General features: G+C 52.0%; 8 protein-coding genes across 9 annotated transcripts in view; 4 read left to right on the forward strand and 4 right to left on the reverse strand.

Annotated features, from left to right (window-relative positions):
* LOC132339262 (feather keratin 1-like) overlaps window positions 1–26,815 on the forward strand; it is a 41,237-nt gene that overhangs the window by 236 nt on the left and 14,186 nt on the right. Inside the window, exon 2 of one of the 2 annotated variants that reach the window (XR_009489626.1) lies at window positions 164–544. The exons of the other annotated variant lie outside the window; for it this stretch is intronic. The gene's annotated coding sequence lies outside the window, so the exon portion shown is untranslated. Of the gene's footprint in view, window positions 1–163; window positions 545–26,815 lie in introns of those variants that run through there. 2 annotated transcript variants of the gene reach the window in all.
* On the reverse strand, window positions 4,803–5,912 carry LOC132339259 (feather keratin 1-like). The gene is made up of 2 exons (XM_059869444.1): window positions 5,855–5,912; window positions 4,803–5,552 (listed from the first exon to the last, which is right to left on the reverse strand). Exon 2 carries the CDS (start codon window positions 5,529–5,531, stop codon window positions 5,226–5,228), a length of 306 nt encoding a protein of 101 aa, XP_059725427.1. The 5' UTR covers window positions 5,532–5,552; window positions 5,855–5,912; the 3' UTR covers window positions 4,803–5,225.
* LOC132339258 (feather keratin 1-like) lies at window positions 8,260–9,424 on the forward strand. The gene is made up of 2 exons (XM_059869443.1): window positions 8,260–8,303; window positions 8,668–9,424. Exon 2 carries the CDS (start codon window positions 8,689–8,691, stop codon window positions 8,992–8,994), a length of 306 nt encoding a protein of 101 aa, XP_059725426.1. The 5' UTR covers window positions 8,260–8,303; window positions 8,668–8,688; the 3' UTR covers window positions 8,995–9,424.
* Window positions 11,651–12,454, reverse strand: LOC132339261 (feather keratin 1-like). Its single transcript, XM_059869445.1, has 2 exons — window positions 12,420–12,454; window positions 11,651–12,056 (listed from the first exon to the last, which is right to left on the reverse strand). The coding sequence occupies exon 2, from the start codon at window positions 12,033–12,035 to the stop codon at window positions 11,730–11,732; it is 306 nt and encodes a 101-aa protein (XP_059725428.1). The 5' UTR covers window positions 12,036–12,056; window positions 12,420–12,454; the 3' UTR covers window positions 11,651–11,729.
* Window positions 14,162–15,011, forward strand: LOC132339245 (feather keratin 1-like). The gene is made up of 2 exons (XM_059869421.1): window positions 14,162–14,249; window positions 14,606–15,011. The coding sequence occupies exon 2, from the start codon at window positions 14,627–14,629 to the stop codon at window positions 14,930–14,932; it is 306 nt and encodes a 101-aa protein (XP_059725404.1). The 5' UTR covers window positions 14,162–14,249; window positions 14,606–14,626; the 3' UTR covers window positions 14,933–15,011.
* On the reverse strand, window positions 17,591–18,687 carry LOC132339252 (feather keratin 1-like). The gene is made up of 2 exons (XM_059869430.1): window positions 18,630–18,687; window positions 17,591–18,331 (listed from the first exon to the last, which is right to left on the reverse strand). Exon 2 carries the CDS (start codon window positions 18,308–18,310, stop codon window positions 18,005–18,007), a length of 306 nt encoding a protein of 101 aa, XP_059725413.1. The 5' UTR covers window positions 18,311–18,331; window positions 18,630–18,687; the 3' UTR covers window positions 17,591–18,004.
* On the forward strand, window positions 21,040–22,209 carry LOC132339255 (feather keratin 1-like). The gene is made up of 2 exons (XM_059869432.1): window positions 21,040–21,087; window positions 21,452–22,209. Exon 2 carries the CDS (start codon window positions 21,473–21,475, stop codon window positions 21,776–21,778), a length of 306 nt encoding a protein of 101 aa, XP_059725415.1. The 5' UTR covers window positions 21,040–21,087; window positions 21,452–21,472; the 3' UTR covers window positions 21,779–22,209.
* LOC132339056 (feather keratin 1-like) lies at window positions 24,436–25,336 on the reverse strand. Its single transcript, XM_059869101.1, has 2 exons — window positions 25,205–25,336; window positions 24,436–24,841 (listed from the first exon to the last, which is right to left on the reverse strand). The coding sequence occupies exons 1-2, from the start codon at window positions 25,334–25,336 to the stop codon at window positions 24,515–24,517; spliced, it is 459 nt and encodes a 152-aa protein (XP_059725084.1). The 3' UTR covers window positions 24,436–24,514.

Here is a 26,815-nt window from a genome sequence, read left to right on the forward strand (position 1 = left end):
CTTGAGCTCTTGGTGGGGTTTGTGTGAGGGGAAAAGCCCATGTGCCTCCAGAAACAGCCTTCAGCTCTCATTCCCAGCTCATGCCTGGGCTCCCTCACAGTGAGGTAACAGTTGGATCCTTACCCAGTCCTTGTGATTTACTTCCCTCTGCCCTCTCTCTCAGGTGCACCTGCAGCCCCAAGCCATGTCCTGCTACACCCGGTGCCAGCCCTGCCAGCCCTGTGGCCCCACCCCGCTGGGCAGCAGCTGCAATGAGCCCTGTGTCAGGCAGTGCCAGGACTCCACTGTGTTCATCCAGCCCTCGCCTGTGGTGGTGACCCTGCCTGGGCCCATCCTCAGCTCCTTCCCACAGAACACCGCCGTGGGATCCTCCACCTCTGCTGCTGTTGGCAGCATCCTCAGCTCTCAGGGAGTGCCCATCAGCTCTGGGGGCTTTGGCCTCTCTGGCCTGGGCAGTGCCCTCTGTGGCTTCCCCTGCTGAAACTGTTCCACCTGGATTCCCATCTCCTTCCTCTTTTGACACATTAAATTCTGCTGCATCCCAGCCTGTGCCTCTGTGTCATCCTTTGCCCTGCAGTCACTCTCCCAAGGCAGAGATGTTGCCCCAGGGATGTTTCTGGGAGGGTGGTGTTGGGGCTGGTTTTGCACTGGCTGTCAGCACAGGCTGGCATTGGGAGTGCTCAGTGTGCACTGAGGGACCCTCTGGATTCTGAGTTTCTCTGCCTCTTTGGATGAGGATAGAATTTCTCTACATTGTCCAGGGACAAACATCCACTTTGTTTGGACTTCTTTTCCTTTTCCTTTCTCAGCTCAATGCTGTGACACAAGTACTCAGCAGTGAATGTGTTTCTGTCCAGACAGAGGTACTGAATTCCCATCAGACTCCAGCAGATTCCTTGGATCTGAAAGGTTCCTGAAAAGGCATTTTGCTGCCTTCTCACAGACCCATGTTATCATGGGATCACAGAATGAGTTTTTTGTTGGGATAGATTGTTAAAGATCATTTAGTCCAACCCTACTGCTGTGGACAGTGTCTCAGCTCCACCTTGCCTATTCCAGTTTAAAACTCCTGCCCCTTTCCAATTACTTCATATAATGTCTCTCTCCAACTTCCTTACACCACTACTTGATGTACTGAAAGGCTGCAGTAAGGTCCCCCAGATCCTGCTCTTCTCCTGACTGAAAAACTTCACCTGCATCAGCTGCCCTTCAGAGCAGGGGTGATGAATGTGTGTTATTGAATTCACAGGCATCCCCTGACAATGGGAGAGAGTGATGAGGAGGACTCCATGCATATCAGAAGGCTAATTAATTACTTTATTATACTATATTATTCTACTATATTACATCTATTACCTTACATCTAAACTGAACCTGCCAAGCACTCAGCTCTGCACACACTGCACAGAATCTCGTGGCTGTCAGTGACAGTCCTGACACACACACACACACCTGGCCCTGACAGGCTGCTACGATCTGTCCCTATGGACGGGTTTCGTAAAGGTTCTTTTAGATTGATTTCAGGTTGCAAAAAACCGACACGGTACAAAGGGGTTTGCAGGTTAATCAACACAATGGACTTTATTGAAACAACCACAGTAAAAATGCGTTGGGGCGAAAATAGGGAAAAAGGGGAAAAGTAAGGAAAAATTAGGAAGGGAGAAAAAAAGGGGGGTTTATAGCTACCAAGACATGAAAATGGTGGAGGTCCTTCGGTGTCCAGCCGAAGAGGTTCACCAGGTCATGTCCAGGGGAGATCTCAGAGATGCAGTCCATCTGGACTCCAATTATACCCTTTTCGATGAGGGGGAAGGGGATTATTTCGAAACCAAATCTATTGTATAGAATGGTATTTGGAAAGGGGGCACACACAGTCCACCTTGCAACGAACGAAAGTCATTGTGTTCGTGGTCCAGTGCCCGCACCTGCAGTCATCCATCTTGCTTTGGTCAGCTCGCCTCCCCCCCATGCACCTCCCCTGGGCTCGGGGTTCCAGTCCTTGGAAAGTGTGAGGGAGGCCTTTTCTCACATGGGGATGTCTCGGGGTCTTCTCTGGTGGAGAGGCTTCTATCATCTCAGCTTGTCTGTCATGGTGGTTGTAGATGAACGAAAGGGGTCTTCTGTGGGAGACCACCCAAAAACTCAGGGAGGAAATGTCCAGCCTGGCCAGGAGGTGGACAGCGTCCAAGATTATTGTTGTAAAAAGGACACAGTGCCTCATTGAGCTTGGTGTAGTGAGCAGGGAACTGCACCTGTACAGCGGCTTAGCAACACTTTCAGGTCATGAAACCCCCTGGCTTGGCGTGTCCACTGTGGCTAGGAAAGGGGCAAAGGGGTCTCCTGAGCGGTCTCTCAATGACAGTTGTGAGGCAGATGAGGGATATTTCGGACAGACTCTCACAAAGGCCAAGGAAACAAAACACCATCACTGTGGGTAAGCAATCTCCACGTTGCATTCTGCTTTTGCAGAAGCATAGGCACAGCAAATGATAAGAATTCTCTGAGGTTCAGGGAATGTGAATCTCAGAAATATTCTTGGGAAGAATTGTGCCTTGCTTTTCTCTGTGAAGAGAAATGTGGCAACACTGTGTGACCATTTTTGCAGCCCTTCTCTGCAGGGCAGCTCTCCTTCCATCTACCCCACAGTCCCTGTTGATTTCTCAGGTTGCCCCAAGGCACTGTCAGGACCTTGCACTTGGCTTTGTTGAAGTTCCCAAGTTCCACGTGGGACCATTCCTCGAGTCTGTCAAGATCCCTGTGGATTTAAACCCTCCCATCTAGAGTAGCTCTTGTCCCCCTCAGCTTCAGGTCATTGCTGAGGGTCACAAATCATTAAGGCTGGAAAAGACCTCCAAGATCATCACATTGACAAGATACCCCAATGGCCAATAAAGCACCTCACAAAGTGCCATGAGGATGCACCCAATCCCATTGTTCATGTCACTGATGGTCACAGACACCCAAGGCTGTCAGCAGCATTCTGGGCTGTGCCAGCAGGAGTGGAACCAGGAGATGTGGATGCTGCTCTGCTCAGCACTCACCTGCTGCCATCCCCTTTGTGGGAAATGAATATAGGGAATTCTCAAAGCCTGACTGAAGGCTCACATAGTGTGCATCTGTTGACAGACTGTGTTGAGAGAGAAATGGAACTAGAAACAAGTTTCAAAGGATGGCTTTGCAAATAAAACAAAATACTTTATAAAAATAGAACTATGAAAGATGCACTGTATTAAGACCCAGGAGGGGTAATTTTAGATAACTGGCTTTAGGGCATTTACAGCATGGTGTGACAAAAGCTGACAGGCCAAGAAACACTTATAATGTACTGTAATTAGGAAATAGTTGGCTTCTGATTATAATAGCATTAATTAAAACATCTGTATTGTATCACCCTACTCATGAGATTGAACATAGAATAAATGTTTTTAAAACAGCTCTCAGCTGCCTCATCTCTGGGTCAGAAAAAAGCATAATCCAACACCCCCATATTGGGCACAGGCTGTGATGCAAGAACCACCAGGACCAAGGGGACTGAGCTTAGTGCAGGGTGGCTGGGATGGTGAGGAGATCAGAGCACTTGACTTAGGCTCAGAGATTGTTGAGCATGGAGACAAGAATGGTTTGGTCAGAGAGATAAAATCATCCTTGGAGTAGCCAGGGCCAGTGAAGAGGTTTGGTTCATTCTGTCCATCTGCAGCCTGTGAGACCCTGAAGTCTTAAGGGATAATGACTCAAAACATTCCCCTATTTGTGGAGACCAGGGTGCTTTGGTGAACTGGGAGATGTGAGCTCTGGATGTGTGATGGCCATCCTCTGATCCAGTCAGACAGAGGGTGAATGATGGGCTTTGAGTGAGATGGGAGGTGCGTGCTGGTGCCTCTTGTCACTCTAAGCTGCCCTCCCTTGCACAGACCTTGCTGCGTTGTGGGGCTCCCTCTCATCCCCCGGGGAAGCGCCTGGACATTCAGGTGTGGGCTGACAGAGTTCATCTCTGCCATGGGCCATAATGGGCCAAAACCAAAGCAGCTCTGCTGGCTGTGATGGGCAGCTATGTTGTTTTAAAAGGTGTCAAGGGCTCCTGAAAGGTCCCATGATCCACAGAATTACATGATCCAGTGTGAAGCTCCCCCCTTCAAGGGAGGAACCTGGGCATCCCTACCTGAAATTGAGTGAATATAAACCAAATAGATTTTATGTTCTGTGGATTTTCCCCAGGATTTCTCCCCACCACTTCTTTGAGACTTCCTCCACCACCTGACAGGTCCAGTCTGTGACCACTTTGACCAAGACTGTGCATCAACAAAGTCTCATCACAGGGCTTATGGCTGGAGAGATCTTCACAATCTTGCCCTTAATCTCTCTTCCTTCCTTTTTCCTATTGCATATCCATGGGTGATGTGGTTGCATTTTCATCTTGCAATGCTTTCAGATTGTTGTATTGCTTTAGAGAATAAGAGCCGAAATAGCTACAGACGTGTTTTCCTGTCCAATCAAGACAATAAATGCTCTGTGTGTACTTACAAACACCAGTCAGTGTTGGTTCTCTCTAATCAATCTCAAACGATGCACAGACAAGAACGTGGGCCACCCCTCACCTGCAGTGGGTCATAACACAGACACATGGAGAAATACAGAAAGCAGCAATACTGTAAATAAAGCACATTCAACTCTCTCATCTTAAAAGGCACTCAAACACTTTCACCTAAATCTGTCACACAGAACCATCCCTGAGCAAGACCTCTCTCCCTGGGAATCATGGGAGACCGACAACAGGGAAATGATGACACAGAGGCATAGGGTAGGATGCAGCAGAAATTTAATCTAATGATGAGAACACGGTCACTCTGAGTGGAGGCGTCAGTGCAGAGAGCAGCAGGGTCAGCTCAGAATCTCCATCACATGGCCATGGCAGAGATCCCAGCAGGAGTCCACCTGCCTGACCCAGAGAGGGAGCAGGGCCAGCAGGTGCTCTCCAGGATGGCCGAGTGGGACTCACCGCTGCAGGGGAGCTCAGGGGAACAAGGAGACAGGAGGGAAAGGAGAGAGTGGCAGGGGACAGAGGCAGGGATGGGCTGTGCTTGCCAAGAGCCCAGGCTGGCCCTGTCCCTCTGCAAGGGCTGCTGGGGTTGCTCAGCCCCTCAGGAAGCACCAAGCCGATGCTGCGTGCCCAGGGCGGTTCCATCCTGGCAGTGCCTGGGTTCCTCCCCAGGGCAGTGCCAGCAGCTTCAGCAGGGGAAGCTCCTCGTGCCACAGAGGGCACTGCCCAGGCCAGAGAGGCCAAAGCCCCCAGAGCTGATGGGCACTCCCTGAGAGCTGAGGATGCTGCCAACAGCAGCAGAGGTGGAGGATCCCACGGCGGTGTTCTGTGGGAAGGAGCTGAGGATGGGCCCAGGCAGGGTCACCACCACGGGCGAGGGCTCGATGACGACAGTGGAGTCCTGGCACTGCCTGACACAGGGCTCATTGCAGCTGCTGCCCAGCGGGGTGGGGCCACAGGGCTGGCAGGGCTGGCAGCGGGTGTAGCAGGACATGGCTTGGGGCTGCAGGTGCACCTGAGAGACAAGGAAGGTGAAAGCAGAGCACAAGGAGTGGGTGAGGATCAACCTGTCATGCCAGCATGAGGATGACCCTGTTTTTCTTAGCTCCCCAAATCATGACAATGTCCTCAGAGATCTGCACCTTGCCAATAGCTCAGGAGTCACCTCAGCCAAACCCCAGTGTCTGCCTATGCCACACCTTCTGCCTCCTTCCCTCACCCATGGCAAGGAGCCCCAGTGCCCAGCTGAAGACCTGTAATGCGCTTAGAAATGTATGCAGAGGAGGACAAAGAGGAGCAGAAAAGCTCCAAAGTCACCTTATTCCCAAGAAGCTGGAGAGAGGAAGAGTGGATGTGAGTGAGGAGAATGAGCTGCTTTTATACTGCTCCTGCACCGCCCCAGGCTCACAGTAACTGCACAGGGCAACAATTTTCCTACAGACTCATCTCCAAAGCAAAATATCCTCCCTAATGCCACAGGGTGTGTTTTGGTTTACATCAATGCTGTAATTTAATTTCCACGTTTCTGACATCCCCACTGGGTCATGAAGATCCCTTTCATGTTAAGGAATGAGAAGCCAAATGATTTTTCTTGCAGAACACATGAGTAATGGTTGGACTCAATGATCTTAGAGGTTTTTACCAATCCTTCTGATTCTGTGATTCCTTCATTGCCTGATCATTGGCAGGAATCAAGTTTCAAACAGAGCCCTGTGCCACTGGCTTGCTTCTCAATATGTGAGGGAGGTGTTGGGTGTCTGGACCGTTCCTTGTTTCCCTCTCTCCTCACCCACCCTTTGGCTGCACAATGTGGAGCCTGACCTGGATGACACACGAGCAGAGGCCACTTTTCCAATACATGCTGTCAGTACTGAGAACACGTGGGATCTGTGAGGGAGCTGCCAAGCATCCCTTTTCCCTGGGCCAGGATGGAGCTGCCCTTGCTGGAGGGGGACGCAGCCCTGCCTTGGGCAGCCCTGCAGACATCACACCCTCCTGGCCTGGCCTCACACCAAAAGGCTGACACACAACCATCCCAAAATTAGCGTGTGACTTGCCCCTGGTGGGGTGAGTCTCTCCCTGGAGATTTGCCTACTGAAGGCATTCCCTTGCCCTCCTGGGGCACACCCCAGCTGCCTGCATGTTTGCAGGGCAGGGAAGTGCATCAGTCCTTGGTGTATTTTGAGAGCAGGTTTTGTACCCAGGGCTTTTCCGAGTGCATCCCCTCCCTGAGCATCCCCAGGCATGTGGCACTGCAGTTTCCCCAAAGCTCTCACATGTGGGGAAATGGAGGAGGTTTCCTTCCCTCTCCAATGGTGCTGGGTTGTTCTCTAGGCTGAGGAGGCATTTGGGGCATTGGAAAGGGGTGGGCTTAGTCCCAATGCCGTGCAGAAGCCATAGAGCTTTGGATCCCAGGATGTTGAAAGCTTTGACCCCAAAGCAGTGGGGCAGTGTTTTCTGAAACCCCTTCTTTCAGCTCCTGAGCCTCCAGGAGAGCTCCCCTCCACAGCCAGGTGACTTTCACCAGGAAGATGAGACCTTGAGTCCATTCTGTCCCTCCATCAGCATCTTCTCCTGTTTTCCTGTGTTTTACCTTGACTTTTCATGTATTTTGAACCACAAGGTGCCCCTAAGATGCTGCCAGCTTTTCTGATTTCTTCACAGGTGCCTGTGAAGGCACATCTGACCTGCCAGATACCTGAGTGAGTGGAAGAGCTGGGATGTTTGAAGTCCAGGGTCTGTACTCGAATCCTCCCTGAACACCTCTTTCTCTCTGTCCTCAGCTGCATTCCCTGACTGCTGGCACCTCCCAAAGGGGGCTCAGACGTGTTTTCTTTGACACCAACACTCATGTGCCCATCACCAGGTCACACATTTACATTGGTCCAGTCTGTTTAAATGTTCCCACAGCTGATCCTCCTCCGCTGCCATGGGGAGCATTTCCCTACCCCTGTTTCTGAGGAATATCAGGAGGTTGATCCTGTGACACTAAAATGAAGACCAAGGCCCAGAAGCCTTGAAGAACCTTCCCCTTTCCTGTAACCCTTGCCCCCAGTGAAGTTGCCCCAGTCAGCCTTGGCTCATGTTTTCCTTTTGCTGCTGCCCTGTGTGGATGATCTTCTTCTTTCCCACCAGCAGCTTTCCTGATTCAGCTCCAGGTGGGCTTTGCCTTCCAGCCCCAAACCTGGAACACTCAGCCTGGCAGACAATCTGCATCCAGAGGAAGGGAGAGGAAAGCATTTCCCTGGAGAAGCAGTGTCCAGTGGGAGCTGGGGTGAGGAGAGAGGGAGGAGAGAGCAGCAGGCAGGATGTGCTGTGAGGAGAGGAGCCTTTGGGTGCTCTGCTGCTCTTGGGGCAGGGCAGAGCTGGGGCTGTCCCTGCAGAGGCAGCTGCCAACAGTGGCAAGGCACAGCCCGAGCCAACATCCCCTGCCTGCAGGGACCCTCTGGCCTGGGGGCACCTCCTGTGCCTGCAAGGACACGCTCTGATCCCAGGGGGGCTCAGGCCTGCCCTGGCACATGTGGAAGGAGCTGCAGCACAGAGCAAGCATGTCAGAAATGAAGAAATGAAATGGCAGCCTCGATGGAAATCAAACCACAATGTGTGGCGTTAGGGAGGATGTTTTGCTTTGGAGGTGAATGTGTTGGGAAATTACAGTCCATGTGCAGTGCCTGTGGGCCTGGGGCAGTGCAGGAGCAGTATAAAAGGCGGACCTTCTCCTCACTGTCTCATTCACTCCTCTCACCTTCATCTCCTTGGGATCAAGGTGAGTCTGAAGTTCTTTCTTTTCTTCTTCCTTTGGACTTTCTGATCACATTTTCTGCTTTAATCCCATGTGGGTTGTTGAGAACAGCTTGTTATGGGAGAGGAAAGGGACAGAAGTTTGGCATGGAGAGAGGCTGGGCTTTTTCTGAGATGTCTCCTGAGTTCAGGCCTTAGCGTGGAAGTCCCTGGGCTTGGTCAGTCTTAAGGAGATTCTTGGGGGTCTGAGCAAACAGTGCGACTTTTTGGCATCTCTAAGCATCCTCCTGCAGTCTTCTCCATCTCTTTGCTATTCTCCGTCATGGTGTGCCAACAGACTGCACTGACATAGTGCAGTCAACTCTGCCTCCACCTTCCCTCTCTCTCAGGTGCACCTGCAGCCCCAAGCCATGTCCTGCTACACCCGGTGCCAGCCCTGCCAGCCCTGTGGCCCCACCCCGCTGGGCAGCAGCTGCAATGAGCCCTGTGTCAGGCAGTGCCAGGACTCCACTGTTGTCATCGAGCCCTCGCCCGTGGTGGTGACCCTGCCTGGGCCCATCCTCAGCTCCTTCCCACAGAACACTGCCGTGGGATCCTCCACCTCTGCTGCTGTTGGCAGCATCCTCAGCTCTCAGGGAGTGCCCATCAGCTCTGGGGGCTTTGGCCTCTCTGGCCTGGGCAGTGCCCTCTGTGGCACAAGGAGCCTCCCCTGCTGAAGCTGCTGACACTGCCCTGGGGAGGAACCCAGGCACTGCCAGGATGGAACCGGCCTGGGCACGCAGCATCGGCTTGGTGCTTCCTGAGGGGCTGAGCAACCCCAGCAGCCCTTGCAGAGGGACAGGGCCAGCCTGGGCTCTTGGCAAGCACAGCCCATCCCTGCCTCTGTCCCCTGCCACTCTCTCCTTTCCCTCCTGTCTCCTTGTTCCCCTGAGCTCCCTGGGGCTGTGAGTCCCACTCGGCCATCCTGGGGAGCACCTGCTGGCCCTGCTCCCTCTCTGGATCAGGCAGGTGGACACCTGCTGGGATCTCTGCCATGGCCATGTGATGGAGATTCTGAGCTGACCCTGCTGCTCTCTGCACTGACGCCTCCACTCAGAGTGACCTTGTTCCCATCTTTAAATTAAATTAAATTTCTGTTGCATCCTACCCTATGCCTCTGTGTCTTCATTTCCCTGTTGTTGGTCTCCCATGATTCCCAGGGAGAGAGGTCTTGCTCAGGGATGGTTCTGTGTGACAGATTTAGGAGAAAGTGTTTGAGTGTCTTTTAAGACAGGAGAGTTAAATCTGTTTTATCATGATATTGTTCCTCTCTATCATTCTTGATATGTCTGGAGCTGGTAGAATGAACCAATCCTCTTCACTGCCCTTGTCTATTCCAAGGATGATTTTCTTTGTCCTGCAGCAGTTCAGCCTTCCCTCAGCTTCCTCTGGACAGCCTTTGAGTCCTTCATCCCACACCTGCTGCCTCTCTTCCTTCCCAATGTATTTTCCTGCCACCACCTCTCCAAAAACTTTCCTAGGAAGCCCTGGGCAGACACAAGGAAGGAGCAGAGCAAAGAGGACAAAGGCAAAGTGGCTGTGTGGTGTTAAGAGCAGCACTAAGCACTGAGCAGCGGTTCTCATGATCTGCTGACCCAGTGGGAAGGGGGAGAATTGGAATAGCAAGAGAGTGACATAGCCTGGTGCCAAGATCAGGACATTCTATGTAGGAATGGGAGAAAAAAGAGAAAACCGCATGGTTCCAAGGCAATCATGTGGCAGCAGCAGACCAATGCCCAGGCATCTGGGAAGACTGTCCAGATTTATTATCATAATATCATGCTTAGATTTATTGCTAAGCATGATATTATCTGTGCCCAGTGCTGTGGTGGAATCACCAGCCCTGGAGGGATTTAAAAGATCATTAGTTGTGACGCTTGGGGACTTGCTTTAGTGTTGAGCTTGGAAGAGCTGGGTTAATGGTTGGACCCCTTAATCTTAAAGGTCTTTTCATACCTAAGTCATTCTATGATTCCACATGACCTGGAACAGCCCTTTGGTCAGTTGAGGTCATTTGTCCTTCTGCAGAATGATCACCAAGGGTAAGAGGGAGGTTTGGGCAAAGCTGAATCTGATGGTCAGAGGATCAGCTGGGGAGTCATGGCTTCCTTCCTCACCTGCAAGTTACAGAGAGAGATTTTTCAAGAGAATTTTGGGAGCATGCAAGGATTTATACTCATGGGCTCAATGTCCAAGAGGAAACCAGTGATGAGTGGTGTCCATCAGGGATCAATACAGGGACCAATATTTGTTAATATGTTCATCAATAACATAGTGGGACTGAGTGGACACTCAACAAGTTTGTGAATGACACCAAGCTAAGGCTTGAGGAAAGTGTTTCAGTCCAGAGGGATCTTGGCAGCTTTGAGAATGGTCCCATGTGAAACCCAGGAACTTCACCAAGGCCAGCACTGGATGAGAAACGGTTTAGACCAGCCCTGCAGAGAAGGAACCAGGCATCATGGAGGTAGAAAAATTGGACATGAGGCAGCAATGTGTTCTTGACATCCAGAAATTCAATCATGTCTTGGTCTGCGCAAAGAGAAATACAGCCAGCAGGTCAGCTCTGGGTAGCCCCCACCTGGAACCCTGAATGCAGTCTGGAGTCCTCAATTCAAAGTAGGCATGGGCCTGTTAGAGCAGCTCCAGACAAGGGCTGCAGAAATGATCACAGGGATGCATTGCCCCTACCATGGAGAAAGGCTGAGGGACTTGAGTTTTTTCAGGCAGGAGAAGTGCAGGCTCTGGTGAGACCTTATTGCAGCATTTCAATGTGTAAAGAGGATGGATAAGAAAATTGGAGAGAGACATTATATCAAGGCCTGCAGTGACTGGACAAGGAGCAACACTTTTAAACTGAAATAGGGTAGGTGTAGTTGGGACATAAGGAAGAAGTTAATGATGTGGTGAGAAATAGAAAATGGCATGTCCCATCAGGGGAAGTGTTCAGGGTGAGTTTTAGTGGAACTTTGAGTAACTGATAGAGTGGCACAGTACTGTTAGGAAGGGTTTGCCTGGCACCTGATGGGAAGCTGGGAGCTGTGTCCTTGCAGCAACATATTCACTGCTTGGTACCTCCATTGCAGTGCTGAGGTGACTGAGAGACAATGAAAAAGTGTATGAAGTACAGGTTAGCCACTGAACTCGTGACAGAAATTCCATTCTGATGCAAGGAGTCAAAGAAACTCAGAGGGTCCCTCAGTGCACAGCCTGTGCTGACAGCCAGTGCAAAACCAGCCCCAACAACACCCCCCACCCCAGAAACATGCCTGGGGCAACATCTCTGCCTTGGGAGAGTGACTGCAGGGCAAAGGATGACACAGAGGCACAGGCTGGGATGCAGCAGAATTTAATGAGTCAAAAGAGGAAGGAGAGGGGGATCCAGGTGGAGGCCACAGTGCAGGGAGCAGCTTCAGCAGGGGAGGCTCCTCGTGCCACAGAGGCCACTGCCCAGGCCAGAGAGGCCAAAGCCCCCAGAGCTGATGGGCACTCCCTGAGAGCTGAGGATGCTGCCAACAGCAGCAGAGGTGGAGGATCCCACGGCGGTGTTCTGTGGGAAGGAGCTGAGGATGGGCCCAGGCAGGGTCACCACCACGGGCGAGGGCTGGATGAACACAGTGGAGTCCTGGCACTGCCTGACACAGGGCTCATTGCAGCTGCTGCCCAGCGGGGTGGGGCCACAGGGCTGGCAGGGCTGGCACCGGGTGTAGCAGGACATGGCTTGGGGCTGCAGGTGCACCTGAGAGAGAGGGAAGGGAAAAGTCATGAGGGGTTTTTGAAGAGCAACCCATCACCACACCATGCAGCTGCCCTGTCAAACCAAGACGGGATCAAGAGCTGCAGGTCTTGTATTGATGCCCACAGGCTTCTCCTTCCATTTAGCCAAAGAAATTCCCTGCCAAGAGCAACCAAGCCCAGGGTAATCTCACCTATCCCGTCTCTCACTTCAGCCAAGTCCCAAACTCTCCCTGTGCATACTTTCTCTTCCCTCTCCCACCATAAGCAGCCCTATGACCTGGCATAGAACAAAGGGGCAGGTATGTGCAGAAAACAGAAGAAGGGAGAATAGAAGGAGTGAGAATAGAAAAGTCTTCAACCGTACCTTGTTCTCAATGAGATGGGGACAAGAGGACTGGATGTGAGAGTGAGGAGAAGGTGCTGCTTTTATACTGCTCCTGCCCTGCCCCAGGCCCACAGTCACTGCACTGGGGCAGTAATTTTCCAACAGACTCATCTCCAAAGCAAAACATCCTCCCTAACGCCACAGGTTGTGCTTTTGTTTCTGTCAACGCTGCCATTTCATTTCCTCATTTCTGACATTCCTGCTCTGCCTTGCATGATCCTTTCATGTGCCACAAGAAGAAGACATCCCATGAAGAATCATGCCAGTGAGTGCAGAAGTACAGGAGGGGTCCTGGGCAGGCAGATATTGTCTTGGACAGGGAAGTGCTGTTTGGAATTGCAGTGGGTGAGCTCCAAGTCAAGGATTGCCTGAGGAAAGCAGACCCATACCAGCAGAGGGTAGAATGGATGCACTGGTCCCATCTACCTGCCATGAGGCTTGTCTCAGGCTGTGGTGGGGGGCTCTCCTGAATGCTTTACAGACGTAAAGGTTTGTAGAAAACACCTCCCCACCATCTGGGACACAACCCTGGGCTTCACATGACATGACTTCTCCTGGCATTAGAGCTTCCTCATGCTTCCTTTCCCCGACCCAAAGGCTTCCTCAGGCTGGAGCACAAATCAGCAGCCCTGGAGAAGCTGAAACATGCCCTGCTCTGGAGTGAATGAGAGCTGGAAGGACCCTGTGGTACCACATGCCAGGGGATGCTCAGGGAGGGGAACATGTTCAGAAGGGCCCAGCTCTCAAACCGCATCAAGGAGTGCTGCACTTCCCTGCCCTGCAGACATGGAGGCAGCTGGGGAACGTCCCAGGAGGGCAAGGGAATGCCTTCAGTAGGCAAATTTCCAGGGAGAGACTCTCTCCACCTATGGGGAGTCTCAGTCTAAATTTGGGTCGGCCGTGTGTCAGCCTTGTGACGTGCTGTGTGCAGCCCATGACCCAACGCTGCTGAATTCCCCTCCAGCAAGGGCAGCTCCATCCATGCCTCAGGAAAACCATCTTCAGTCACTGGGCTGTTCCTTGTACAGAGCTCCAGGCAGCTCAAACAGAAATTGCCCTCAGCATGAACTTGTTACCATCACTCCCACAGCTCAGGGGGCTTTCACGACAATCAGTTTGTTTTGGAAAAGTATCCTTGGCTAGAATGGGGCCAAAGTGTATGATGGTCTGGGGAAAATGGGGAGAACAAGGTATTTTATGAACCTCCACACACCCCTACGAGAGTGAGAAGGGACCCAACTTCATGACGCATCTCAAGGAATCCTGGGGTTCAGGAGAGTAAAGTTATCTTCCCTCACAACTGCTGGTGGCAAACATTAGTAACGCCACAATGGAGCCATGAGAGGGGACAACCTTGCCAAACAAACTGCCACATGAGGAGAAGACAGGCTTGGTGGGAGGGTATGTTCAGCTGCCTGCAAAGAGGGTAGAAAACAACGAGAGCATTTTTCCCCAGATAGGTGTCAACTGTCTGCACAGACCCCTCCAGCACATGCAACTCATCTTCTGCACGTACTGATGTGTCACTGCCCAGAAAACCCTTGGGTCTTTCATCTCAATGCTTGAAGTAATCCTTGGAGGCCTATTGGTCACGTCAGAAATGAGGAAATGAAAATGGCAGTGTTGATGGAAACAAAAGCACAACCTGTGGCATTAGGGAGGATATTTTGCTTGGGAGGCGGGTCTGTAGGAAAATTACTGCCCCTGTGCAGTGACTGAGGGCCTGGGGCAGGGCAGGAGCAGTATAAAAGCAGCTCATTCTCCTCACTCCCCCATCCACTCCTTCAGTTCCATCTTGTTGGCAACAAGGTGAGTTTTGCAGACTTTCCTCTTGTTCTGCTTTTCCACCTCTTATGGCTTCTCTCTGCACACACCTCTCTCTGACACATTCTGGGCCCCGAGAATGCTTACTCTGGGAGAGGAAAGGATGCAGACAGTGGGGAGAGGAAAAGGTTCAGACTCTGAGATGTCTCTGGAGCAGTGGGCGATGTGGGGTCCTCCTGGGCCTGCAATTCCTGCTGTTGTCTTCTGAGGGAAAGGAGATGTCTGTGGGCTCCTGGTGAAGTCCTTTATGGATGAGGAAAAAGGACTCACTCCTGCAGGGGGGTGACACATTACATTTGAAACATCCCTCATGCCTTGATTTCCCCTTCCCTGTCTCTCAGGTGCACCTGCAGCCCCAAGCCATGTCCTGCTACACCCGGTGCCAGCCCTGCCAGCCCTGTGGCCCCACCCCACTGGGCAGCAGCTGCAATGAGCCCTGTGTCAGGCAGTGCCAGGACTCCACCGTGTTCATCCAGCCCTCGCCCGTGGTGGTGACCCTGCCTGGGCCCATCCTCAGCTCCTTCCCACAGAACACCGCCGTGGGATCCTCCACCTCTGCTGCTGTTGGCAGCATCCTCAGCTCTGAGGGAGTGCCCATCAGCTCTGGGGGCTTTGGCCTCTCTGGCCTGGGCAGTGCCCTCTGTGGCACGAGGAGCCTCCCCTGCTGAAGCTGCCCCCTGCAATGTGGCCTCCACCTGGATCCCCCTCTCCTTCCTCTTTTGACTCATTAAATTCTGCTGCATCCCAGCCTGTGCCTCTGTGTCATCCTTTGCCCTGCAGTCACTCTCCCAAGGCAGAGATGTTGCCCCAGGCATGTTTCTGGGAGGGTGGTGTTGGGGCTGGTTTTGCACTGGCTGTCAGCACAGGCTGGCATTGGGAGTGCTCAGTGTGCACTGAGGAACCCTCTGGGTTCTGAGTTTCCCTGTCTCAATGGATTTGAAAAGAATGATAAAATCCCAGACTGGGTTGGGTTGGAAAGGACCTTAAAGCTTATCCAGTTCCATCCCCTGTCCTGGGCAGGGACACCTTCCACTATCCCAGATTGCTCCAAGCCCCGTCTCAGCCTGGCCTTGAACACCTCCAGGGATCCAGGGTCAGCCACAGCTTCTCTGGGCACCCTGTGCCAGGGCCTCCCCACCCTTGTAGTAAAGGATTGCTTCTTGATATACAGTCTAAATTTACCCTCTGTCAGTGTGAAGGCATTGCCCTTGTGCTGTCACTACATATTCTTGTAAATAGTCTTTCTCCATCTTGACTGTAAATTCCCTTCAGGTTCTGCAAGGCCACAATTACATCACCCCAAGGCTTTTCCTCCCCAGGCTGAGCAACCCCAATTCTCCCAGCCTTTCCTCACAGCAGAGCTGCTCCATCCCTCTGATAATCTCAGATTCCTCTGGACTCGCTCCAACAGCTCCACATCCTTCCTGTGCTGGCACCCCAGAGTTGGAGGCAGCTCTGCAGGTGGGGTCTCACCTGAGTGTGGCAGAATCCCCTCCCTTGTCCTGCTGCCAGGCTGCTTTGGATGTAGCCCAGGACACAGTTGGCTTTCTGGGCTGCCAGAGCACAGTCCTGGTTTGTGGCAGGCACCTATCATCACACAGGCACCCAAAGTCCTTCTTGGTAGAATAGAATAGAATAGAATAGAATAGAATAGAATAGAATAGAATAGAATAGAATTACCCTGCATGGTCTAGGGAGAACCATGCACCTCTGTCCTCTTTAAGCTAAACGTTTGACACAAGTACTCAGCAGTGAATGAGTTACTGACAAGAGAAAGGACCAGCTTCCCATCAGACTCCAGGAGATCCCATCCTAACCACAGGATTCCCAAAAGAGGGACACAGTGCAGTGAGCTGCCTTCTCACAGACCTGTGTTCCCTTGAAATCACAGAATGGGTTTGGTTGAGTTGCCCAGAAAGTCAGATTTGTTACCCACTCCACAACAACTCAATAATCACACACTCAGCAGAGACATTGATTATTTAGGTCAGAGTTGCACAAGCCTGGGTGCTTGGTGGAATTCCCCAAATGAAGCATACCCAGCAGACTTTTCATGCCATTGTTTGTACACAGAAATTCAGAGTTAGAAGCTTTCCAAGTACAGCTCTCTATGGGGATTGGTTGCTGAGTTCCATACAAGTGACACAACCGCAGCTCAATTCTACACATGCTCAGGGGAAGGCTCTTCACCTGGCCACAGGGTCTTTTTTATCTGTAGCTGTGACTCTCAGTATTGCAATGAACATAATTCAGCTATAGGATACATGGACCTTGACTCTTCTGCCAGGCTAGCAATGTATACATAGGAACACATCAGCATCTTGATTTACTGCATCCTTTAAAACTTCTTTTTCCACTGATGTCCCAGAGTAAGAGATGCTAACTGCAATCTGCTCCACTGGCACACAACATCTTGATTTATTCCTGTTGTGGTTTAGGGATGGCATCCTCCAATTTAGTAGTCCTGCTAAAAAAAAATCCACACCAACACTGGCTTCCCCTTCCCCTCCAGCTAGAAGCACAAAAGTCAAAGATCAAAAGTGGAGATGAGAACAATTTACTGGAAACCGCAATGAGACAAGAAATGAAACAGTAACAGATGCAATATTAATACCAAAAGCTACAATACTAATACCAAAGTGAGACAAAGAAATTATTTACAGGAAAGTGAAACAATTTCAGATGGTTTCACACACACCCCCCCCAGGATTTTTGCCACCGGAAGGAACAGCCTTCTTCCTGGAAGCAAGAGAGAATTAATATGGAAAAGACATGAGCTGGAATGGTAACATGGAGGTCTTGCCCATGTCCCCTCCTGCTCACCTGGGCCAAACCATGACAATTACATCTTTAAGGCTTGTTAGTTCCCAGGTGTCCTTGACTAGGGGCGGCAGCTGCTGCCCGTTGCACTGGTTAGGGCTCCTTTCTTCCTGAATTAGGCTGGAAAGTACAGTGAGATCTTTGTCTGGTTGGAAAATGGTATTCTCCAGTTTCATGCTTCAAATAAAGCCATGTGCCGATCTGACTCCTTCCCCTGCTTCTTCACTGTGGAGGGCTGGAGAGGAGAATTGTAGGCACAAAAAGCAAAGATCACAGGCTTAGATAAGTACAATTTACTGGAAGCAGCAATTAGATGTCAGTAGAGAAAATTAGAAAATGGAGTTACCTATTGCATCATTAGGAATATTTAAATTGAGCCTGTGTTAACACCCTGTGAACAACCATCCCCCACAATCCCTTCCCACATCCAGCCCTGAGCAACACCTCTCTTTCTGGCCATGTTGGGAGTGGATCTGCAGGGGAATAAATGAGAGGAACACATGGACTGCGATGCAAAAGAACTTTAATGAGTCAAACCAGGAAAAATAGGTCAATCCAAGGTGAGGTGCCAGTGCAGAGAGCACCAGGGGCGAACAACAGTCTGTTGTTTTCCAAGGTGTCATTTCCAAGCAGGTGCCCAAAAAGGGGTGGAGCCAGCAGGTGCTCCCCAGGATGGCCGAGTGGGACTCACAGCTGCAGGGGAGCTCAGGGGAACAAGGAGACAGGAGGGAAAGGAGAGAGTGGCAGGGGACAGAGGCAGGGATGGGCTGTGCTTGCCAAGAGCCCAGGCTGGCCCTGTCCCTCTGCAAGGGCTGCTGGGGTTGCTCAGCCCCTCAGGAAGCACCAAGCCGATGCTGCGTGCCCAGGGCGGTTCCATCCTGGCAGTGCCTGGGTTCCTCCCCAGGGCAGTGCCAGCAGCTTCAGCAGGGGAAGCTCCTCGTGCCACAGAGGGCACTGCCCAGGCCAGAGAGGCCAAAGCCCCCAGAGCTGATGGGCACTCCCTGAGAGCTGAGGATGCTGCCAACAGCAGCAGAGGTGGAGGATCCCACGGCGGTGTTCTGTGGGAAGGAGCTGAGGATGGGCCCAGGCAGGGTCACCACCACGGGCGAGGGCTCGATGATGACAGTGGAGTCCTGGCACTGCCTGACACAGGGCTCATTGCAGCTGCTGCCCAGCGGGGTGGGGCCACAGGGCTGGCAGGGCTGGCAGCGGGTGTAGCAGGACATGGCTTGGGGCTGCAGGTGCACCTGAGAGACAAGGAAGGTGAAAGCAGAGCACAAGGAGTGGGTGAGGATCAACCTGTCATGCCAGCATGAGGATGACCCTGTTTTTCTCAGCTCCCCAAATCATGACAATGTCCTCAGAGATCTGCACCTTGCCAATAGCTCAGGAGTCACCTCAGCCAAACCCCAGTGTCTGCCTATGCCACACCTGCCTCCTTCCCTCACCCATGGCAAGGAGCCCCAGTGCCCAGCTGAAGACCTGTAATGGCTTAGAAATGTATGCAGAGGAGGACAAAGAGGAGCAGAAAAGCTCCAAAGTCACCTTATTCCCAAGAAGCTGGAGAGAGGAAGAGTGGATGTGAGTGAGGAGAATGAGCTGCTTTTATACTGCTCCTGCACCGCCCCAGGCTCACAGTAACTGCACAGGGCAACAATTTTCCTACAGACTCATCTCCAAAGCAAAATATCCTCCCTAATGCCACAGGGTGTGTTTTGGTTTACATCAATGCTGTAATTTAATTTCCACGTTTTGACATCCCCACTGGGTCATGAAGATCCCTTTCATGTTAAGGAATGAGAAGCCAAATGATTTTTCTTGCAGGAACACATGAGTAATGGTTGGACTCAATGATCTTAGAGGTTTTTACCAATCCTTCTGATTCTGTGATTCCTTCATTGCCTGATCATTGGCAGGAATCAAGTTTCAAACAGAGCCCTGTGCCACTGGCTTGCTTCTCAATATGTGAGGGAGGTGTTGGGTGTCTGGACCGTTCCTTGTTCCCCTCTCTCCTCACCCACCCTTTGGCTGCACAATGTGGAGCCTGACCTGGATGACACATGAGCAGAGGCCACTTTTCCAATACATGCTGTCAGTACTGAGAACACGTGTGATCTGTGAGGGAGCTGCCAAGCATCCCTTTTCCCTGGGCCAGGATGGAGCTGCCCTTGCTGGAGGGGGACGCAGCCCTGCCTTGGGCAGCCCTGCAGACATCACACCCTCCTGGCCTGGCCTCACACCAAAAGGCTGACACACAACCATCCCAAAATTAGCGTGTGACTTGCCCCTGGTGGGGTGAGTCTCTCCCTGGAGATTTGCCTACTGAAGGCATTCCCTTGCCCTCCTGGGGCACACCCCAGCTGCCTGCATGTTTGCAGGGCAGGGAAGTGCATCAGTCCTTGGTGTATTTTGAGAGCAGGTTTTGTACCCAGGGCTTTTCCGAGTGCATCCCCTCCCTGAGCATCCCCAGGCATGTGGCACTGCAGTTTCCCCAAAGCTCTCACATGTGGGGAAATGGAGGAGGTTTCCTTCCCTCTCCAATGGTGCTGGGTTGTTCTCTAGGCTGAGGAGGCATTTGGGGCATTGGAAAGGGGTGGGCTTAGTCCCAATGCCCTGCAGAAGCCATAGAGCTTTGGATCCCAGGATGTTGAAAGCTTTGACCCCAAAGCAGTGGGGCAGTGTTTTCTGAAACCCCTTCTTTCAGCTCCTGAGCCTCCAGGAGAGCTCCCCTCCACAGCCAGGTGACTTTCACCAGGAAGATGAGACCTTGAGTCCATTCTGTCCCTCCATCAGCATCTTCTCCTGTTTTCCTGTGTTTTGCCTTGACTTTTCATGTATTTTGAACCACAAGGTGCCCCTAAGATGCTGCCAGCTTTTCTGATTTCTTCACAGGTGCCTGTGAAGGCACATCTGACCTGCCAGATACCTGAGTGAGTGGAAGAGCTGGGATGTTTGAAGTCCAGGGTCTGTACATTGGAACTTGAATCCTCCCTGAACACCTCTTTCTCTCTGTCCTCAGCTGCATTCCCTGACTGCTGGCACCTCCCAAAGGGGGCTCAGACGTGCTTTCTTTGACACCCACACTCATGTGCCCATCACCAGGTCACACATTTACATTGGTCCAGTCTTTTTAAATGTTCCCACAGCTGATCCTCCTCCTCTGCCGTGGGGAGCTTTTCCCTACCCCTGTTTCTGAGGAATATCAGGAGGTTGATCCTGTGACACTAAAATGAAGACCAAGGCCCAGAAGCCTTGAAGAACCTTCCCCTTTCCTGTAACCCTTGCCCCCAGTGAAGTTGCCCCAGTCAGCCTTGGCTCATGTTTTCCTTTTGCTGTTGCCCTGTGTGGATGATCTTCTTCTTTCCCACCAGCAGCTTTCCTGATTCAGCTCCAGGTGGGCTTTGCCTTTCCAGCCCCAAACCTGGAACACTCAGCCTGGCAGACAATCTGCATCCAGAGGAAGGGAGAGGAAAGCATTTCCCTGGAGAAGCAGTGTCCAGTGGGAGCTGGAGTGAGGAGAGAGGGAGGAGAGAGCAGCAGGCAGGATGTGCTGTGAGGAGAGGAGCCTTTGGGTGCTCTGCTGCTCTTGGGGCAGGGCAGAGCTGGGGCTGTCCCTGCAGAGGCAGCTGCCAACAGTGGCAAGGCACAGCCCGAGCCAACATCCCCTGCCTGCAGGGACCCTCTGGCCTGGGGGCACCTCCTGTGCCTGCAAGGACACGCTCTGATCCCAGGGGGGCTCAGGCCTGGCCTGGCACATGTGGAAGGAGCTGCAGCACAGAGCAAGCATGTCAGAAATGAGGAAATGAAAGGGCAGCCTCGATGGAAATCAAACCACAACGTGTGGCGTTAGGGAGGATGTTTTGCTTTGGAGGTGAATGTGTTGGGAAATTACAGTCCATGTGCAGTGCCTGTGGGCCTGGGGCAGTGCAGGAGCAGTATAAAAGGGAGACCTTCTCCTCACTGTCTCATTCACTCCTCTCACCTTCATCTCCTTGGGATCAAGGTGAGTCTGAAGTTCTTTCTTTTCTTCCTCCTTTGGACTTTCTGATCACATTCTCTGCTTTAATCCCATGTGGGTTGTTGAGAACTGTTTGTTATGGGAGAGGAAAGGGGCAGAAGTTGGGCATGGAGAGAGGCTGGGCTTTTTCTGAGATGTCTCCTGAGTTCAGGCCTTAGCGTGGAAGTCCCTGGGCTTGGTCAGTCTTAAGGAGATTCTTGGGGGTCTGAGCAAACAGTGCGGCTTTTTGGCATCTCTAAGCATCCTCCTGCAGTCTTCTCCATCTCTTTGCTATTCTCCGTCATGGTGTGCCAACAGACTGCACTGACATAGTGCAGTCAACTCTGCCTCCACCTTCCTTGTCTCTCAGGTGCACCTCCAGCCCCAAGCCATGTCCTGCTACACCCGGTGCCAGCCCTGCCAGCCCTGTGGCCCCACCCCGCTGGGCAGCAGCTGCAATGAGCCCTGTGTCAGGCAGTGCCAGGACTCCACTGTCATCATCGAGCCCTCGCCCGTGGTGGTGACCCTGCCTGGGCCCATCCTCAGCTCCTTCCCACAGAACACCGCCGTGGGATCCTCCACCTCTGCTGCTGTTGGCAGCATCCTCAGCTCTCAGGGAGTGCCCATCAGCTCTGGGGGCTTTGGCCTCTCTGGCCTGGGCAGTGCCCTCTGTGGCACGAGGAGCCTCCCCTGCTGAAGCTGCTGACACTGCCCTGGGGAGGAACCCAGGCACTGCCAGGATGGAACCGGCCTGGGCACGCAGCATCGGCTTGGTGCTTCCTAAGGGGCTGAGCAACCCCAGCAGCCCTTGCAGAGGGACAGGGCCAGCCTGGGCTCTTGGCAAGCACAGCCCATCCCTGCCTCTGTCCCCTGCCACTCTCTCCTTTCCCTCCTGTCTCCTTGTTCCCCTGAGCTCCCCTGCAGCTGTGAGTCCCACTCAGCCATCCTGGGGAGCACCTGCTGGCCCTGCTCCCTCTCTGGATCAGGCAGGTGGACTCCTGCTGGGATCTCTGCCATGGCCATGTGATGGAGATTCTGAGCTGACCCTGCTGCTCTCTGCACTGACGCCTCCACTCAGAGTGACCTTGTTCCCATCTTTAAATTAAATTAAATTTCTGTTGCATCCTACCCTATGCCTCTGTGTCATCATTTCCCTGTTGTTGGTCTCCCATGATTCCCAGGGAGAGAGGTCTTGCTCAGGGATGGTTCTGTGTGACAGATTTAGGAGAAAGTGTTTGAGTGCCTTTTAAGACAGGAGAGTTAAGTCTGTTTTATCATGATATTGCTCCTTTCTATCATTCTCGATATGTCTGGAGCTGGTAGAATGAACCAATCCTCTTCACTGCCCTTGTCTATTCCAAGGATGATTTTCTTTGTCCTGCAGCAGTTCAGCCTTCCCTCAGCTTCCTCTGGACAGCCTTTGAGTCCTTCATCCCACACCTGCTGCCTCTCTTCCTTCCCAATGTATTTTCCTGCCACCACCTCTCCAAAAACTTTCCTAGGAAGCCCTGGGCAGACACAAGGAAGGAGCAGAGCAAAGAGGACAAAGGCAAAGTGGCTGTGTGGTGTTAAGAGCAGCACTAAGCACTGAGCAGCGGTTCTCATGATCTGCTGACCCAGTGGGAAGGGGGAGAATTGGAATAGCAAGAGAGTGACATAGCCTGGTGCCAAGATCAGGACATTCTATGTAGGAATGGGAGAAAAAAGAGAAAACCGCATGGTTCCAAGGCAATCATGTGGCAGCAGCAGACCAATGCCCAGGCATCTGGGAAGACTGTCCAGATTTATTATCATAATATCATGCTTAGATTTATTGCTAAGCATGATATTATCTGTGCCCAGTGCTGTGGTGGAATCACCAGCCCTGGAGGGATTTAAAAGATCATTAGTTGTGACGCTTGGGGACTTGCTTTAGTGTTGAGCTTGGAAGAGCTGGGTTAATGGTTGGACCCCTTAATCTTAAAGGTCTTTTCATACCTAAGTCATTCTATGATTCCACATGACCTGGAACAGCCCTTTGGTCAGTTGAGGTCATTTGTCCTTCTGCAGAATGATCACCAAGGGTAAGAGGGAGGTTTGGGCAAAGCTGAATCTGATGGTCAGAGGATCAGCTGGGGAGTCATGGCTTCCTTCCTCACCTGCAAGTTACAGAGAGAGATTTTTCAAGAGAATTTTGGGAGCATGCAAGGATTTATACTCATGGGCTCAATGTCCAAGAGGAAACCAGTGATGAGTGGTGTCCATCAGGGATCAATACAGGGACCAATATTTGTTAATATGTTCATCAATAACATAGTGGGACTGAGTGGACACTCAACAAGTTTGTGAATGACACCAAGCTAAGGCTTGAGGAAAGTGTTTCAGTCCAGAGGGATCTTGGCAGCTTTGAGAATGGTCCCATGTGAAACCCAGGAACTTCACCAAGGCCAGCACTGGATGAGAAACGGTTTAGACCAGCCCTGCAGAGAAGGAACCAGGCATCATGGAGGTAGAAAAATTGGACATGAGGCAGCAATGTGTTCTTGACATCCAGAAATTCAATCATGTCTTGGTCTGCGCAAAGAGAAATACAGCCAGCAGGTCAGCTCTGGGTAGCCCCCACCTGGAACCCTGAATGCAGTCTGGAGTCCTCAATTCAAAGTAGGCATGGGCCTGTTAGAGCAGCTCCAGACAAGGGCTGCAGAAATGATCACAGGGATGCATTGCCCCTAGCATGGAGAAAGGCTGAGGGACTTGAGTTTTTTCAGGCAGGAGAAGTGCAGGCTCTGGTGAGACCTTATTGCAGCATTTCAATGTGTAAAGAGGATGGATAAGAAAATTGGAGAGAGACATTATATCAAGGCCTGCAGTGACTGGACAAGGAGCAACACTTTTAAACTGAAATAGGGTAGGTGTAGTTGGGACATAAGGAAGAAGTTAATGATGTGGTGAGAAATAGAAAATGGCATGTCCCATCAGGGGAAGTGTTCAGGGTGAGTTTTAGTGGAACTTTGAGTAACTGATAGAGTGGCACAGTACTGTTAGGAAGGGTTTGCCTGGCACCTGATGGGAAGCTGGGAGCTGTGTCCTTGCAGCAACATATTCACTGCTTGGTACCTCCATTGCAGTGCTGAGGTGACTGAGAGACAATGAAAAAGTGTATGAAGTACAGGTTAGCCACTGAACTCGTGACAGAAATTCCATTCTGATGCAAGGAGTCAAAGAAACTCAGAGGGTCCCTCAGTGCACAGCCTGTGCTGACAGCCAGTGCAAAACCAGCCCCAACAACACCCCCCACCCCAGAAACATGCCTGGGGCAACATCTCTGCCTTGGGAGAGTGACTGCAGGGCAAAGGATGACACAGAGGCACAGGCTGGGATGCAGCAGAATTTAATGTGTCAAAAGAGGAAGGAGAAGGGGATCCAGGTGGAGGCCACAGTGCAGGGAGCAGCTTCAGCAGGGGAGGCTCCTCGTGCCACAGAGGGCACTGCCCAGGCCAGAGAGGCCAAAGCCCCCAGAGCTGATGGGCACTCCCTGAGAGCTGAGGATGCTGCCAACAGCAGCAGAGGTGGAGGATCCCACGGCGGTGTTCTGTGGGAAGGAGCTGAGGATGGGCCCAGGCAGGGTCACCACCACTGGCGAGGGCTGGATGAACACAGTGGAGTCCTGGCACTGCCTGACACAGGGCTCATTGCAGCTGCTGCCCAGCGGGGTGGGGCCACAGGGCTGGCAGGGCCGGCACGGGATGTGGCAGGACATGGCTTGGGGCTGCAGGTGCACCTGAGAGAGAGGGAAGGGAAAAGTCATGAGGGGTTTTTGAAGAGCAACCCATCACCACAGCATGCAGCTGCCCTGCCAAGCCAAGATGGGATCAAGAGCTGGAGGTCTTGTATTGATGCCCACAGGCTTCTCCTTCCATTTAGCCAAAGAAGTTCCCTGCCAAGAGCAACCAAGCCCAGGGTAATCTCACCTATCCCGTCTCTCACTTCAGCCAAGTCCCAAACTCTCCCTGTGCATACTTTCTCTTCCCTCTCCCACCATAAGCAGCCCTATGACCTGGCATAGAACAAAGGGGCAGGTATGTGCAGAAAACAGAAGAAGGGAGAATAGAAGGAGTGAGAATAGAAAAGTCTTCAACCGTACCTTGTTCTCAATGAGATGGGGACAAGAGGACTGGATGTGAGAGTGAGGAGAAGGTGCTGCTTTTATACTGCTCCTGCCCTTCCCCAGGCCCACAGTCACTGCACTGGGGCAGTAATTTTCCAACAGACTCATCTCCAAAGCAAAATATCCTCCCTAACGCCACAGGTTGTGCTTTTGTTTCTGTCAACGCTGCCATTTCATTTCCTCATTTCTGACATTCCTGCTCTGCCTTGCATGATCCTTTCATGTGCCACAAGAAGAAGACATCCCATGAAGAATCATGCCAGTGAGTGCAGAAGTACAGGAGGGGTCCTGGGCAGGCAGATATTGTCTTGGTCAGGGAAGTGCTGTTTGGAATTGCAGTGGGTGAGCTCCAAGTCAAGGATTGCCTGAGAAAAGCAGACCCATACCAGCAGAGGGTAGAATGGATGCACTGGTCCCATCTACCTGCCATGAGGCTTGTCTCAGGCTGTGGTGGGGGGCTCTCCTGAATGCTTTACAGACGTAAAGGTTTGTAGAAAACACCTCCCCACCATCTGGGACACAACCCTGGGCTTCACATGACATGACTTCTCCTGGCATTAGAGCTTCCTCATGCTTCCTTTTCCCGACCCAAAGGCTTCCTCAGGCTGGAGCACAAATCAGCAGCCCTGGAGAAGCTGAAACATGCCCTGCTCTGGAGTGAATGAGAGCTGGAAGGACCCTGTGGTACCACATGCCAGGGGATGCTCAGGGAGGGGAACATGTTCAGAAGGGCCCAGCTCTCAAACCGCATCAAGGAGTGCTGCACTTCCCTGCCCTGCAGACATGGAGGCAGCTGGGGAACGTCCCAGGAGGGCAAGGGAATGCCTTCAGTAGGCAAATTTCCAGGGAGAGACTCTCTCCACCTATGGGGAGTCTCAGTCTAATTTTGGGTTGGCCGTGTGTCAGCCTTGTGACGTGCTGTGTGCAGCCCATGACCCAACGCTGCTGAATTCCCCTCCAGCAAGGGCAGCTCCATCCATGCCTCAGGAAAACCATCTTCAGTCACTGGGCTGTTCCTTGTACAGAGCTCCAGGCAGCTCAAACAGAAACTGCCCTCAGCATGAACTTGTTACCATCACTCCCACAGCTCAGGGGGCTTTCACGACAATCAGTTTGTTTTGGAAAAGTATCCTTGGCTAGAATGGGGCCAAAGTGTATGATGGTCTGGGGAAAATGGGGAGAACAAGGTATTTTATGAACCTCCACACACCCCTACGAGAGTGAGAAGGGACCCAACTTCATGATGCATCTCAAGGAATCCTGGGGTTCAGGAGAGTAAAGTTATCTTCCCTCACAACTGCTGGTGGCAAACATTAGTAACGCCACAATGGAGCCATGAGAGGGGACAACCTTGCCAAACAAACTGCCACATGAGGAGAAGACAGGCTTGGTGGGAGGGTATGTTCAGCTGCCTGCAAAGAGGGTAGAAAACAACGAGAGCATTTTTCCCCAGATAGGTGTCAACTGTCTGCACAGACCCCTCCAGCACATGCAACTCATCTTCTGCACGTACTGATGTGTCACTGCCCAGAAAACCCTTGGGTCTTTCATCTCAATGCTTGAAATAATCCTTGGAGGCCTATTGGT

This window comes from Haemorhous mexicanus, chromosome 28 (genome assembly GCF_027477595.1).
Source record: "Haemorhous mexicanus isolate bHaeMex1 chromosome 28, bHaeMex1.pri, whole genome shotgun sequence".
NCBI lineage: Eukaryota > Metazoa > Chordata > Aves > Passeriformes > Fringillidae > Haemorhous > Haemorhous mexicanus.

Excerpts from the sequence above, each read along its gene's own strand:
- LOC132339259 (XM_059869444.1), bottom strand. The coding sequence starts at position 5,531 with ATGTCCTGCTACACCCGCTGCCAGCCCTGCCAGCCCTGTGGCCCCACC.
- LOC132339258 (XM_059869443.1), top strand. The coding sequence starts at position 8,689 with ATGTCCTGCTACACCCGGTGCCAGCCCTGCCAGCCCTGTGGCCCCACC.
- LOC132339245 (XM_059869421.1), top strand. The coding sequence starts at position 14,627 with ATGTCCTGCTACACCCGGTGCCAGCCCTGCCAGCCCTGTGGCCCCACC.
- LOC132339255 (XM_059869432.1), top strand. The coding sequence starts at position 21,473 with ATGTCCTGCTACACCCGGTGCCAGCCCTGCCAGCCCTGTGGCCCCACC.
- LOC132339252 (XM_059869430.1), bottom strand. The coding sequence starts at position 18,310 with ATGTCCTGCTACACCCGCTGCCAGCCCTGCCAGCCCTGTGGCCCCACC.
- LOC132339056 (XM_059869101.1), bottom strand. The coding sequence starts at position 25,336 with ATGAGTCTGTTGGAAAATTACTGCCCCAGTGCAGTGACTGTGGGCCTG. Across the intron at positions 24,842-25,204 it reads CCCATCTCATTGAGAACAAG|GTGCACCTGCAGCCCCAAGC; the intron begins GTACGGTTGAAG and ends CCTCTCTCTCAG.
- LOC132339261 (XM_059869445.1), bottom strand. The coding sequence starts at position 12,035 with ATGTCCTGCTACACCCGGTGCCAGCCCTGCCAGCCCTGTGGCCCCACC.